Here is a 14633-nt window from a genome sequence, read left to right as displayed (position 1 = left end):
CGGACGTTTAACGTTTCCATCGAACTGAAAATTTCACAGAGCAAGACGACCGACCAGCTTGGATACGCTTCGAAGCTCGTGATCGAGGTATCCTTTCGAAACCTTCGACGTGTCGCTCTTTCTAGTCGTTCGTCGAAGCGAGGATCAGAGAAGAATTAAAAAAAAAAAAAAAAAATTGATTATATTGCTGCCACATTGACTGCTATGCATCCAATATCATTAAAGATATGAAAAATTAATTTCATAATTTGCAGTTTCCCTAAATTTTATAAGTTCTTAATTTTAATTTTCAATTTTTTAAAAATTTCTCTTACTTTTGTGATTTCTTAATAATAATTTTCAATTATGCGATCTCTGTAGCAGTCAACGTGTTGTCAACCACTGGTGATCGATGATCAAGAAATGATCTAGATCCTCGCAAGAACGACGACGCGAGACGTCTTGAAAAGATCGCGAATTCAATTACGCGCACCTGTAAGAATCGTTCGAGCACACCGCAGAATAATAATACGTATATAAAAACGAGCTGACCGTACGACATCATGACGAATGTCAATCAAATAACACTGCAATCCACACCAAGTAACAATATTGAAATATATGTGTACGCCCAGGATCAGTCACTATGATTTCGTACCTTGAACAACGGCCTCAAAGTTGATATTAGGAAAAGAAATATTATAGAAATATTATACAGGGTATAGGAAAACGAATAATATAAAAAATATGAAATAAATTTTCCTTTCAACAATTTCTAATTTAATAAAGTACTACTCATTAGCAAACCTTCGTTTAATACTTTAAAACTCCGGTCGATCCTTGTCCCTCCCACACGAAAAGACAGAGACAGCGATAAAGGTACAATTTCAGCGATTTCGTAATTCAAAGATTCTGAAGCAAAGAAGCAATATTTTCTCATGATTCTTTTTTTGAAATATTCTATATACAATCATACATTGCCGTACAGAGCCGGATTTTGAAATTTCTCTTTTAAACAAATTTAATTTACAATTTTTCCCAAAAACTGCCCACGTATGACACCTATGAACCCTTGAATGACTTAAAACCTTAGAAAAATAAAAAAAATCTTCTTCCATGTACATAATATCCTTCCTTACAAACTCCTTTATAATATCAACACAAAAGCAGTTATAGAAAATACCAAATTACAGTGACTCCCCTTGCATATGTACACATACGTAATATATATATATATATATATATATATATATATATATATATGTAATATATAGATAGTATATAAATATGACGTATGACGTCCAAGACCAGCGCATCGCAGAAACGATTAACGGGTATCAAGGTGGCATTCTCTGATGGAACACAAAGAAACGAAACTTGTCAACCAAGGATTAGGAAAATTAATGTAAACGAAAAAAGAAATTTGGTGTAGGACCGATTATATATAACGATACGACGAGCAAAAAGGTTGAAATTCTGGCGATCGTGCTCGTTGCTGTTTGGCGTTGGCACCTTAAAACCGTCATAGGTCCAGGAGCCTAACTTCAAAACACAGGTCTGTACGTCGTACGGAAAGAACTCAACGTCGATGGAGCAGGAGGATTTATATACGGCCGGCGGTTGCCAGACGACCAATCCCGAATAGTAGACGGTGGCCTTGGTCATCAGGGTCACCTCGTAGTTCCCGTCGGCGCTGGAATCACCGAAGAAACGAGCCGAGCGTGATCACGATTGGCTCATCGACGATCGAGCCACCGGATGCTGCCGTTGCCAGAAGAAAGCTTCCCATTTTCGTAACGTATTAACGAAGAAGCTAACGTCGAAGAACAAAGGTGATGGCAGCATCCTAGCGTGGCTTACGATTGCTTCAGCTGGATGAACGTGAATAATAATGTATAAACCGCGATTATGGAAATCCACGCGACGAGCCGATCGTTAGAGGCTAGTCTAGTGCCTTAAGGACTAAAAAGGGGGTGGGGGGGTGGGGGTGGTGGTGTTGGTGGTGATGGGATCGTCCTGGACATGGGACGAGAATAAGTCTCGTATCACCTCCCGGACGATCATCAATGGATCAGAGAGATCTTTGCCCAGCAACTTAGCGGCTACCATGCAAGTTTACCTTGAAGCCGTCATAGGTCCACGAACCGAACTTGAGGACGCAGGTCTGCTCGTCGAAGGGGAAGTACTCCACGTCGATCTCGCAGGATGATTTATAAATGGCGGGCGGCTTCCACTCGACCAATCCTTGATGGTAGATGGTGGCCTTCGTGGCCAAGGTCACCTCGAAGTTGCCGTCCGCGCTGCGAGCGAGCACATTAGTGGTTCTGGGCGCTGCGGCGGTCGAGCTTACTTTGTACTTCCGATTCGATATCAAGCCGTAATTTTTTTTTTTTTAATCTTAAACGCTGGCTAGAGGTATAGAACGGACTCTATCGATGATTTTGAAACGCGAGATTGTAACGGGTTGTCAGAGGTTTTGGCGCGGAAGGAAGAGTAGATGTGTAAGTATATTGAACCTCGCTCGTTGACTGGTCACAGGAAAGCGAAATGAAGCCAAGTTTGTCGAAGAATCGTCGCTTTTTGTCGCGTCCGTGAATGAGCTCGCGGCTTTCAACGTGCTACACCAACAACGCGAATGGTAAAAGGGTCGATCAAATATAAAAGAGACTGTTCGAGTAAATGTTCGGTAAAATGGATCCGTCACGGTAAATGCATTCATTCGGTAAATGTCAATGGGTGCATGTGCTAATTTCATGATTTACCCGCAAGTGGTGGGACAGCAGCTAATAATTTTCTTATTATTTCACGAATTGAAATAATAAAAATTAAAAATAAATTAGACCTCTTCAGTGTTTACCTATTTAATTTGCAGACTGAAGGTAACGCGGGAATGTAAATACGTTCGGGTACAGTTCCCGGAAGAGATGATCCGTAACGAAAGGGTTAAAGTGAATTGATATTTGATCGACCCAGGAAAATTCTGCTTCGCTCGAGTGGTGCTAGAAATTTCACCAACGACGAACAAACATGTTCTAGGCGCGAATGTGCAATCGATATTAGGACGAAATGGTAAATAAAGCAGTGCACGTCGCGTGTATCAAAGCACGACTATTTCACCGAGTACGTTTTGATCGTTCCAATTTATCCGTCATTCGAAATATCGTCGATGCTAGTGTACCTGGCAGTGTACGAGGGGCTCTTATTTCGATCATAAAACTTAACGAGTACACGTACAGAAGTGGATATAACTAAAACAATACAAAGAGAAGCGCGATGCTCTCGTTTATGATCAAGCTGCTTTAAATGGACCATTAGGAAATGGGATTGAGAATGTTTCTCAGGGAAATAATGGTTCTGCGTTGAAGAATCGTAGAAGGAGGAAATACGAGAGGTACTTATACCGCGGCAAATGAAACATCTGTTGATTTTTAATTCAGAATTAAATCATTTTTGAAGATCTGCTTTTATTTCTTTCATTTTACGCAGCGGTCTTTAATTTCAACGGATAGCTCGTTAATACAAACGCTTTAGGGTGTACGTACTGTTAACAATCCAGTTCGAGTTACCTCAAACAGTTTGCCCTCCGACTGTACACTTAGCTCCGTTGAATATTTCAGCATGCGGGCAAACATCGAGAGGATATTGCTCTTGAAACCGAAACAATTTCCTCCTTATTTCTTTCTGGTAACGAGAACGAGTGTTCTATCCTAATGATAGCTGCAATTTTTCAAGTACTTTCTATTATTTAATAAACAAGGGTGATATTAGGGTAGATGCTAATATAGAAAAATATATGAATATTGGAAGAATAATTTCTCGAGATGATAAAAGAAAATTAAATTAAAATTGGGACTCTCTCCATGGTCCGCCCTTCGAAAATCAACTACACTCGACATGAAAATATGATTTAAATTCTGTTATGGGTGAAAATGACTCTGTATTCAACTTTCACGTAAATCTCTAATAACGAACATTTTATTTCTGTCTCTGGGGATCAGAATTGACCCGAGCACCGCCTTCCAAGATTAAAAGGAAACCATCGCGGAGCAGTCCAGTCACCTTAAATCCACCCCCTTCTCAGACGCTCTCAACTCCTACACCTCTCGTTTAAACTGTCATTGTTATTTTTTCCGCGGTTCTATTTCATCCGAGGCTTCCTTGGCCCCGGATTTGAAAAAGAGGTCTCCAGAATTTTCGCTCGTTTTCGCCCGGTGCTTCATTTTCCTCGTCCATTTCGATGGAACGGTTTAAGATACGAACGTCGAAAGCTTTTAGCCTGATATTCATTTTAAAATCACAGAATTTTTACTTAAGTATTATTTCTGTGACGCGTGAATTATTTATATCAAAGATAATTATTTCTATTTTCTTGAGATCAAACGGAGATTTTCGTTCGATTAATATCCGTGATTACAGTGTCTCGCCGTTATTTCGCCTGTGTCGCGTCTAACAGAGGTGTCGCTATTTGCATGCAAGATTAACGAGAAGAATTTCAGCGGCAATTCGTGGGCTATGTCATTGAATAATGGCCGGCTGTTGGAAATCCGCGAACAGGGTAACCGGGATCCGGATTTTCTAGTAACGACACGGGTATTTTTCAACAGAACATATAGCCAGAGGCAATCTCTTCGATTGGAAGACACTAGCTCGTCCTACGACACGTTTCCGCAAAATCGAGTTCTCTCAGCTCGTGATACCAGGCTTATACACACTGTCGAAATGGTCACGATGTTCAACCTTCGTAGTTGATTCGATTCTACCTCGAGTACTGAGTAAAGCTTGCACGTTATTGAAACAAGCTTCCACTTCATTGCTTGTTTGTACACCTTTTGCTACTCTATTTCAGTGGCTTCCACTTGATTACTGAATTGCTTAAATAAAGGAGAAGAGGGGAACGAAGGGACGTCTATTTTTCATCAGTTTTTCCTCATCGATGGAAAACTACTCGCCTTTAACTGGTCCGCCCGCCTTCACGAGCTAACTATAAATTTTTCTTACGGTCCAGTCGACCGATCGTTTGCCCTCGATTCTGCTTCTCCATTTATTTCCGTTGATCTGTGGGTTACACGACCTGTACTTTCAATATTTATAACCCCGTCGCGAACATTTTCAATAAAACATCATTTGACAATTTTCTCCTCTTTTAGCTTATCAAATATTAGCCTGTCTGTCAAAATGATTTCAGATACCATCCTGCACCCTTCCTGGTATCATCGAGCTACTTTCATGAATTCGATGGATTACAATAGACACACGGTGGATAGAATTGAATTTCCATACCGTGGATAGATTTAATCTGAAGATATCCATTTTTATAGAATCGATGGAGAGGATGGGGTTTGGTTAGGGAAAAATTGGCGACACGAGGCTCGCGCGGACCGGGAAGAGAAACTTTTCTCCGGCATTCAGCGAGGAAAAGTTCGAAAGGAGTTTGCTGAGGCATGCGAAAACCGTCTCTTACGCTTAAAACGAGAGCAATCGGGTCTGAGGAGTGAAAGATGGCGGGACCCCTCCCCGATAGGGGGTAAAAAGGCGGGAAAGAAGGAGGCCGCCGCGAGGGCAGGAAAAAGAAGTAAAAGAGACGTCTCTTTGGGTATCTCGTTACCTCGGTTTTGCCTCGACGTTCCGTCTTAGCCAAGGTTATGTGCCAAAGGATAGATTGAAGAGGAACACAGACACAGAAGGAGGCAGAGAAACGAGAGGAAAAAGAGGGAGCGTGAAGGTGAGGTCGAGAGAAGCAAAAAGCGAAGAAAAGAGCGGCTGATTTAGCAGAGAGTGCACTCTGCGCCGCACAATGGGTCGATGCTACAGTGCCATGCGGTATTTCAGTCTCTCTCTCTCTCTTTTTTTTTTTTCACAGGTGTGCCCGTATTTCTACATATCGTACACTGTACACTATCGTTGATAAAGTATCCGGACACTTTGTAACCCTTTGAGCAGCAAAACATTTACTACCCTCTCAAAAGTCTTGGAAACATTTACTAGTGTGAGTGTAATTATGATCACCTGTTCATTAGTTTCACTTTTTTCTTTTTAACTTTGAGGTAGATTTTAGGTAATTACAGTGTGCTTAACAATGTAACTCGGTCAACACCCTCTCCCCAACCCCCATCTTTTACTCCTTAGACTTGATTGCTCTTATCTTTTAATTACTAGAATTAAGTTCACATGGTCAAAGAGTGCTCTTTATGCAATATTACCCTAATTACCTACAGCAGACTCACGTTATAATCTGACGGAAAATTTTGGAAGCTTGCGAATTTTCAGTTGGAAAATTGTCAAGGGGTTAAAAATCTATGCGAAGGGCAAATCGCTATATAATTTTGCAATAAAACATTAGAATTTAATTTTTCGATTTATTTTCAAATATTCCTTGCAAATTAATGAATCTGAAATTTTATACAATTAATATTTAATTTAAGACCAATCAAAATCGAATACCACTTTTATAAGAGCGGAGTAAATTAGAAAAACCCAAAATTTTATTCACCTCAGAATTATTTAATACCGGCTGATGCATTCGCTTTTTGCCTGGGGTTAAATTAGTTTTGCATACGATTTAAGTATCATCAGTTCATCATACATGGTATGCATAACGAAGTTCTCTTTGTACGTCTGTGATTTTTTCAGAAACCAGTTGTCCGATTTTGATAGATCAATTTTTTCATTTCAACAACTGCCTGCGGTCACTATATAGCCAGCTCGTATAATTGGCCAGGCGTAAAAATACATGAAATTCAATCTAAAAACTTGACCAGCACTGTTCAAACAAAGGTTTGATGGAGTGTCAACACAAATATTTATACATTGAAACAAACTACACAGGAAAAAATTCGAAATATTCTAAATAAAAATTACCATCTATTGATTCATCGAATCGATAGTAAGTCGTCGTTCTTTTGTTATACGAATGTCACCGCATCAATCGATGCGGTTTCTTGATATTTGAATGTATAGTACCCGCAGAAATATAGCGTAGTTGCGAATATCAGAGATTTATAAACTGATATGAAAAACTGTATTCCACATTTTCAGTTTATTCTTTTCTTCGAAAAAGGAGGAGGTTACTCAATTCGATCAGTATTTTTTCTTTTTTTAAACGATTTACGTCTAAGCCTATTTTTTACATCAACAATGCTCTCTGTTTCGTTCCACATTTTCCTCGCACGCAATTTTTATCCCGACAACAGGAAACAACGCAGCGTAAATACGAAGGAAAAACAACAATTCGCGACAGATATGCAAATCGTAACGTTCGTCGGCTCTGTGCATACGGTCGGTTGGTAACGAAAGTTTCCAAGGGTAGCCTGGGAAAAATACTGGAATTCAATTCCCAAAGGGCAGTAACTTTCCAGGTAAGTGTATTCGTCTAGAGTAGGGAATAATACTCAGTGAAGATCGAAAACTATTTCTGTCTGGATTCAAGAGAGCCGGTGAACGCTAGTCGGTACTCGGAGACGAAGATTTTCCGAATGACCGACCAGCTAGGCCGAGTGAACTTCCAATGGAATTCGAGATTCCACTTTTCCTCGTCCTTTTTCCTTCCGTTTTCACTCAGCACGCGCGACGACACGCCGTTTCGTTTTCAATTTCAGAAGAGCCAGGCCGGATATGGCGGAACACCGGAGACTGCCACCCACGGGCGCGAGGATTACGGGAACGAAGCCCATTTTCGACTCTCTATGAAATATTCTCGGCGGAAGAGAATACCTTCTATTTCTACCTGCCTCGGAACCGAATCTCCATTTTTACGGTATAAAGCGATGCAATTATACCGAGTGTCCGAGAGAAATCTATATCGAGTTAAATTATTTTAAAAGAGCAGTAAGAAAAGTGAGTGAAAATTTCCGGAAATCCTTTTACCGATATTTCAAGCCCCAGCCAGTGTCTTATCGAAGACATTCGGCGTGCTGAGAATCGCGACCACTGAATTGGAACGCGCACACATCGATCTCATATTCAAGATATTCCTCGTAGACTGGCATTCACCTGCTCTATATTCGAAAAGCCGCAAAAATAAGCGAACCGAGAGATCATCGCGAGACGCATCTTCCTTATGAACTCTGTCGACGAATTCGTCTTCCGTTTTCTTCGAGCTAAGAGAATGGAGGGATCGCTTTTGCGAGTGAATGCAATCTGTTTAGAGAATTCTCCTTTCCTGTGACTACGGGGAGGAAGGTAAATGTATCTGGGGACTTACAGAAAATTATATTTCCGTGATGGAACGAGAATGAAACGTTCGGGATATTAGATTATCCTGAAAGTTCGTAAGAACTTTTCAGATTATTTACGGTATACAGGGTGTTTGATGAACAGTAAGATGAAAATAATATTGCAAAATCGGATTTTCTACGACGATTAATATTTTAAAAAGGGAATCATGAGAAAATATTGCTTCTTCGTTTCCAACTACTTGCTTATAATTAGAACTGAGATTTATTTATTATTCATATTTCTCAGTTATATAAAACGATATTTATTAAGGTTCACGATCTTTGTTAAAACATTTCAGGACATAACACGAGAAACTTTGGGAAAAATCGTTGTTATGCTCTTGCTCATCTTCCAGTTACTTTCAGAATCGCTTGAGTATAGGATTTGCGAATTTTCAAGAGACACCGCAGGTTTATAAACATTCCTGTACATTTCACTGTCGCTGTATCTTTGCAGATAAATATGATTCTTCCACGACTGATGATCGCTACTGGTGTCAGCCGATCTACATACATAAAATTAATTCATAAAAATATATTCTAACATATCGTTGCAATTATAATTATAGCGAAAAGAAGTAAGAGAAAAGTGATAAAAGTCGCCCTATATTTTCCTAACAACAAAGGAGATTTCTTAAAGCAGAAATATTGTTTCTCTCTGTTTGAAACTAAAAAGTCCGGATAATATTTTCTTTCCCCTGAAGCACGTACGAAAAGAATCAATAGGAAATTGATAAGATTTTATTGATTCCGTTCGTTCTCGGTGTATAACCTCTCCCGAAAGGTATTTGGTATCGTAGCTCTTTTCTGTATTCATCGAGAAAATCTAGCCAGATTCTCGATACGTTTCGTTTGAATTTCATCCTAACGCGACGTTTGGCTATATTTATTTTGAAATTCTCAAGAATTCGATATACAACAGGACCTTATGAAAAATTTATGAAACCGACTTGCTTTGTTCCAATAGAAAAAAGCACCCTCTCCTGATATCATTAAATATAACACAAACAAGATACCTAAATTCCACCCTTATAAAATTAAAAAGTGCTTCAAGTCCGAGAAATAAATTATTTTCCTAGATTTACCAAAACGAAATGGTGAAACGATTTCTTTACGAGTAATAGTCAGTGTTTCGCCATACTTGGATCGCAGGATAGCGAGCGATCGAACGTAGCTGGTGTTCCTCAGGCTAGCTCCTTCCATCGGAGGCTTCTTTGTAGTACATCGGCAACTCGTCGGCTTGATTCTCCTCGGAGAAAGCTGCCCGATCCAGTGAATCGTATTCCCGAAGGGCTGGAGGGACCTCACGAACCTGGACTTCAGTCTGTTGAGGTCAGCTGAGCAGATTGCCTCGAGGTCGTAAATTTTCCTCTTGTAGGAACAGGACGTTGCTGCTGAAAGGCGCTGCTCCAACAAGTTCAGTTCATCTTGTAACTCGTCGATGATTTTCTGATACATCGAACTCCCAAGATAGGCGAGATTGTTCACCCTCGTCGGATCCTGATCATCAACGTTTCGATTACGGTCTAAGGGTTTAACTAATCAGCCATCGTCCAACTTACTCGCATTGGGGGGATAGTTACATGAAATTTGGAAAACTTCATTGGGTTCCGTGCAACGTTGGCCATTAAAAAATTTCTTCTTGTGCCATCTGTGCCAAATTTAATTACTTAATTGATGGCATTATGTAATTTTTATGACTTGAATAGAGGTAGAAATATACAAATATTTTAATAAAATTCAGAAGTATAATAATGTCTAATGTAAGGCGTGCAGTTATGACCGGATGACATCATAAGATGACATGGACTGAGCAACATTTTTGGGATAAAAATATATTTGGTAAATTTTTCAAATTTCATCTAAAATATTTCAATGAAATTTAATACTACAGTATGAAATTTTGTATCTATTTTATCAGGGGATACGATATATGAAGGGCTCTCGTGTTTCGAAAGAGAAGGTAACGAATAACCTGACAAACTTCGGTAGTTACCACGTTCGATAAACTTTTGCAATATCGTCATTTCTATTTCCTGATGAAGATTTAGTCTTTCGATTCGTAGAGCGTTTCGCAATTCTCCCAGGACTCTACGAAGGTTCTCCGCTCGTGAAACGAGGTTTGTGTCGTATTCTAGGTTATCCAACGATTCGCCACCATCCACATTGTCCATTTTTCTTTCCACCGGAAACGGATAAACGAAGCATGCAAAAAACACGCATATGTTATAGAAAAAAAAAAAACAACCAGCGCGGCGTAGGAAAAATTCAAGATTTCGTCATCTTTGAGGTGTGCCTTTCACCGATACACTTTCACCCCCGAGACCCACCATTTGACATCTCTGACAGACGCAAAGTTACTAACAGCTCTAAGATTAGTAACATGAATATTTATTTATTATCAGTGCCGAATGAAGGAGGGGGTGTAAGGGGGTTTAAAATCCTGGACTCCCCTCTTCGAAGAAGTTACGATACCAGTTCTGAATTATTTTTTAAAATTAAATTGACAATGTTAATTGAAACCTCCTATCAGTTTCATTTTGCTTTGGAAAATGAAAAATTATTCACTGAACCCTTTCATTACGTTTCAGACACGTTCCCAAGGTAATCGATGAATATACAGAGCAAATGCATTAACTACGAAGAATTATAGGTATTATATTGAATAAATGAGAGAATCAACGCACGTGACGATTAAACGATCCAGAAATGTTAATTAAATTCTTCTTCCTATTCGAGGGTTAACGATTAAACAAACTGGTTCGTCTTAAAGATGGAAGACGTTTAATCGAGCGAGAAGGGCCCTCGAATGGCCCAGCGAGAACTGAAAAGGACAACAGCGAAAGTGGAGCATGGAACGAACGGAGGCTCGTGAGTGATTTTCATCTCGCTAATGCATGCAAGAATCTTTCAGGGGGTGTGTAATGAACACTATTACGCGAAATGGGTGTTCGTCTTCCTCGAGAAAACAACGGAACAGGACGATGACGATAATGAAGAACCGCCGTCTGTCGACACGTGGCTTAATTAAAATGACGCGATATCGACGGATCCTCTTCTTTTTTTCTCGCAACTGCTCATCTACTCGTCGCTCGAGTACGGGTTTGTATATGAATATTTATGATTAAATGCGTTTGAAATTTGCAGGATTGATCGCGAAGATGGAATCTAGGTCTGCGAGTTGGAATTCAAGAGATCGAAGCACGTTTCGTTTCGCGAAGAATGTATGTGGATTATTAATTTTGAAATTTATTATAATTTCCAAACATTTTTGGAACAACTTTAAATATATAGAGATATTTTTTAAGTAAACATAAAAATGAAGAAAATATTTTTAAAAAATAAAAAAAAAAAAATTTTGAAGAACTGGGGATTCGAACTTGGCACCATTGGATTTGTCGTACATTCAACCACAGCTAATTGTAAGCTGTAATTTTGTATTTCATATTATTTTCATTTTCTAAATTGTACACTGATCATTTAAAAATTATCTTTCTAATATCATCTGAAATAGTATCGGAATGAATTATTAAAATTAATATGTAGGGTGCATTAGCAGTAGATACTTAAATGGTCTAGTATCAATTAGAATGTAATCAATTTCCTACTCAGTGTTTAATCGACTCATATGACGTAAATAATGTAAATTGCTATTAGCCTCTCATTGATGTGTCAGAGGCTAGTCAAAGGATGACGTTTGACTGCCCTAACATTACCACCATTAATCTGGAAACTGTAATTACAGATGGTTATTTAGGGTGGCTACGTAAGCCGAAGGGTGCTATATCGGTAGTGTGCCATTATTCTCGTGACAAATTGCTACTTTGTTAAACGATACCTTCAATTTCTACCTAAATTGATTTCCCCTTAACATCCTATCACAATTATATTAATTGAATACTATTAAATCCAAAAATAATAATTAACCACGAAATAAAATTAAATATTAATTAAACATCTTTATCATAAATTATTCGAAATGTCGGTGACAAATGATACCAAGTGAAAATTTTCCCTCGTTTCTGTGTGCTGACTGTAGGATTGAATTTTTCCCATAGCAATCGACGTTCCCTCCTAAATACCAAGAAATTAATAAACGGGGTAAGTGAACGTGTCGAAAGGAAAGTCGACCCCTCGAACTGGCAAGTTTGCAGAAATTTGTACATCTAGGACAAAGAAGTAAAAACTCGGTTACGAGGGAGAACGATCGTAAAGAAAGCTGGTGCATCTAGGAGAAAAAGTAGGACAGCTATTATCGGAGCGAAAACCAAACGCCTTAATAAGAAAAAGTCGCTGAAATTTTTACTCGAACGTTCATGTACCGAAGATGATTAAAAAAAATTGATTTCTATCTTATCCTCGCTGTATTGAGAGAGGAAATTCATTTCTTCGTTGAGAGAGAGGAGGGCCATTCATTTTTGATGGTGTTGTTACTTTACCCCCAGCGTATTATTCACCATATAACGGCTGCACGCGTTTCTCTGGTATACGTGGTTAGAACAGTCGAATATTCAGGTCAGTTGGTCCTTAATCGATATATAAGCGCTCCAGAATGACCTTTGAGCGGTCAAGTGAACCTGTGTGCATATCCGTATGCAGCCGTGTTATCTCGCGTTTCGTACGTGCGCCTGGCACCAGCACGTACCGTCAATCCGAGGCAACGGATTCTCCGGATAGTCGGCAGCAAGAGTGCTCCTCCATCCTCGTTCGCTACCTCTCGACCGTAATAACGCTGTCCTGCCCCATCGGTATATCCTCGACTGAGCTAACTATGCGAGGATTCACAGAGCATCCGCGAATTTATCCTTTCCTTCCGGTCCCGACGCCTCGCGTCGCGTCGCCGCGCCTCGCATGAAATATCTTTTTCGATTCGCCACCCGCCATTCTACCCTTTCTATAGATACTTGAATCATGCTATAACATCTTCCATATCTCTTTTTATTTTTTTGAAATTAATCGATTTGGTAAATTGCTGACTCAATTAATAATAATTGTTATTCTCCCCGTCAGTCGCTTAATAACACGCTTCACTTCACTTTCATAGACACGAGTTCATAATATTTATCAATATTAAAGCTTTTGCAATATAACTACAAATGAGAGAGAGAATACGATAAATGATATTAATATTAAATATATGTAGCGACTCACATATTTATTTGTATAATAAGAATTAAAGAATATTTGAAATATAATAAATTCAACATTTACTTTTAGAATAAAGATGTGAGCCACTGTATACACAAAATTTTAATTTTGTAACTACAATCTATAAAATATAGATCAACAAACTAGATAGTGTATTAGAGTTAAAATGAAGGCTACGAAATAAAAAGAAAAATTATTTTCCAAGAATAATCTAACAAGGAGAACTACCAAAGTGTTACACTCACTTATTAATGATAATTTGTCTCCTTTTGAATAACTATTCCATAAAAATTATGATTATAAAAAAAAAAAAAAAACGGGAACCCAGGATTTGAACCGAGGACCTTTAGATTACGTGTCATATGTTTAACCACGGAGCTGATCCGTGACTTGCAAACTGGAGGTCCTCGGTTCAAATCCTCGCTTCCCAACATTTTTTTTTTTTTTTTATGATAATTTTTATGTAATAATTATTCAAAAAGAGACAAATTATCATTAAAAAAAAAAAAAAAATGTTGAGAACCAAGGATTTGAACCGTGGATCTCTAGATTGCGAATTGTATATGTGAGTCTGTCATACTTCTCAATGTAAGTAGTAACTAACTTTAATTAACTAACAAAACAGGGTATAGGCGTGTTCAGCTCGACGAGCTCTACAAGCTGGCAAAGTTTCATTAATAAGTGAGTGTAACACTTGGGTAGTTCCCCTTGTAAGATCAAATAATTCAATTTTAGCAATGTTTTACAAATTAAAGAATTTAAGAATAATAACCCTTTCACTGTATCAGGCGTATGTACAAAAAGATTTATTCTAAGATTTTAGAGGTTTATAGTGTTCATCGATAAGAATGAAGAAAAATACTTACTTCAATACTAGATTCCAAAATGAATGCTTTCTGTAAATAAAGAAATCAGCTTGGAAGATATGTTAATTCAAAGAATTGAAGAGAGGTTTTAATACGATAAAAAATTATAATCGATATCAAAAGACTTAGTATAAGTGTTCAGTATCTATTCGATGATTGTTATAAACAATAAACAATAGAAGCGACGGCCTAAGTCTGAATTGATCTTGGAATCTTCACGCAGGGAAACTGAGAAACTCCGATAGTCGAACAGCGACGTTGACATAAAAGGGTTGAAATTTAGGGTTGAAGGGTTGAAAACCTTCTCTTAGAATACTAAGCATTATAAACCCCTAAAGATCCTTTCTTTAAACATAAATCAATACCGAATACAAATTTCTCCTAAAATTCCATACAATAAACATAAAGATCAGAGTGAAAGTATTAT

General features: G+C 38.4%; 2 protein-coding genes across 9 annotated transcripts in view; both read right to left on the bottom strand.

Annotated features, from left to right (window-relative positions):
- nAChRalpha4 (nicotinic acetylcholine receptor alpha4) overlaps positions 1-14633 on the bottom strand; it is an 81910-nt gene that overhangs the window by 35216 nt on the left and 32061 nt on the right. For 4 of the 5 annotated variants that reach the window (XM_076689736.1, XM_076689735.1, XM_034329684.2 and 1 more), the window contains exon 5: positions 2099-2279. The exons of the other annotated variant lie outside the window; for it this stretch is intronic. In XM_076689736.1, the coding sequence (XP_076545851.1) occupies positions 2099-2279 (181 nt within the window). The remainder of the gene's footprint in view (positions 1-2098; positions 2280-14633) is intronic. 5 annotated transcript variants of the gene reach the window in all.
- LOC117606789 (uncharacterized) lies at positions 5503-13338 on the bottom strand. Of its 4 annotated transcripts, none has more exons than XM_076689738.1 (4): positions 10168-13338; positions 9755-9843; positions 9334-9692; positions 5503-8698 (listed from the first exon to the last, which is right to left on the bottom strand). In XM_076689738.1, the coding sequence occupies exons 1-4, from the start codon at positions 10364-10366 to the stop codon at positions 8488-8490; spliced, it is 858 nt and encodes a 285-aa protein (XP_076545853.1). In that variant the 5' UTR covers positions 10367-13338; the 3' UTR covers positions 5503-8487. The 4 variants fall into 4 exon arrangements, with proteins under 4 accessions (XP_076545853.1, XP_034185585.1, XP_076545854.1 ...); XM_034329694.2 differs by having other exon boundaries at positions 9776-9843; positions 10168-13336; XM_076689739.1 differs by having other exon boundaries at positions 10189-13335.

Source organism: Osmia lignaria, chromosome 8, assembly GCF_051020975.1.
Source record: "Osmia lignaria lignaria isolate PbOS001 chromosome 8, iyOsmLign1, whole genome shotgun sequence".
In the NCBI taxonomy this organism is placed as follows: Eukaryota; Metazoa; Arthropoda; class Insecta; order Hymenoptera; family Megachilidae; genus Osmia; species Osmia lignaria.
Note: the sequence above shows the minus strand (reverse complement) of the source record. Positions and strands in the feature narration are given on the sequence as shown.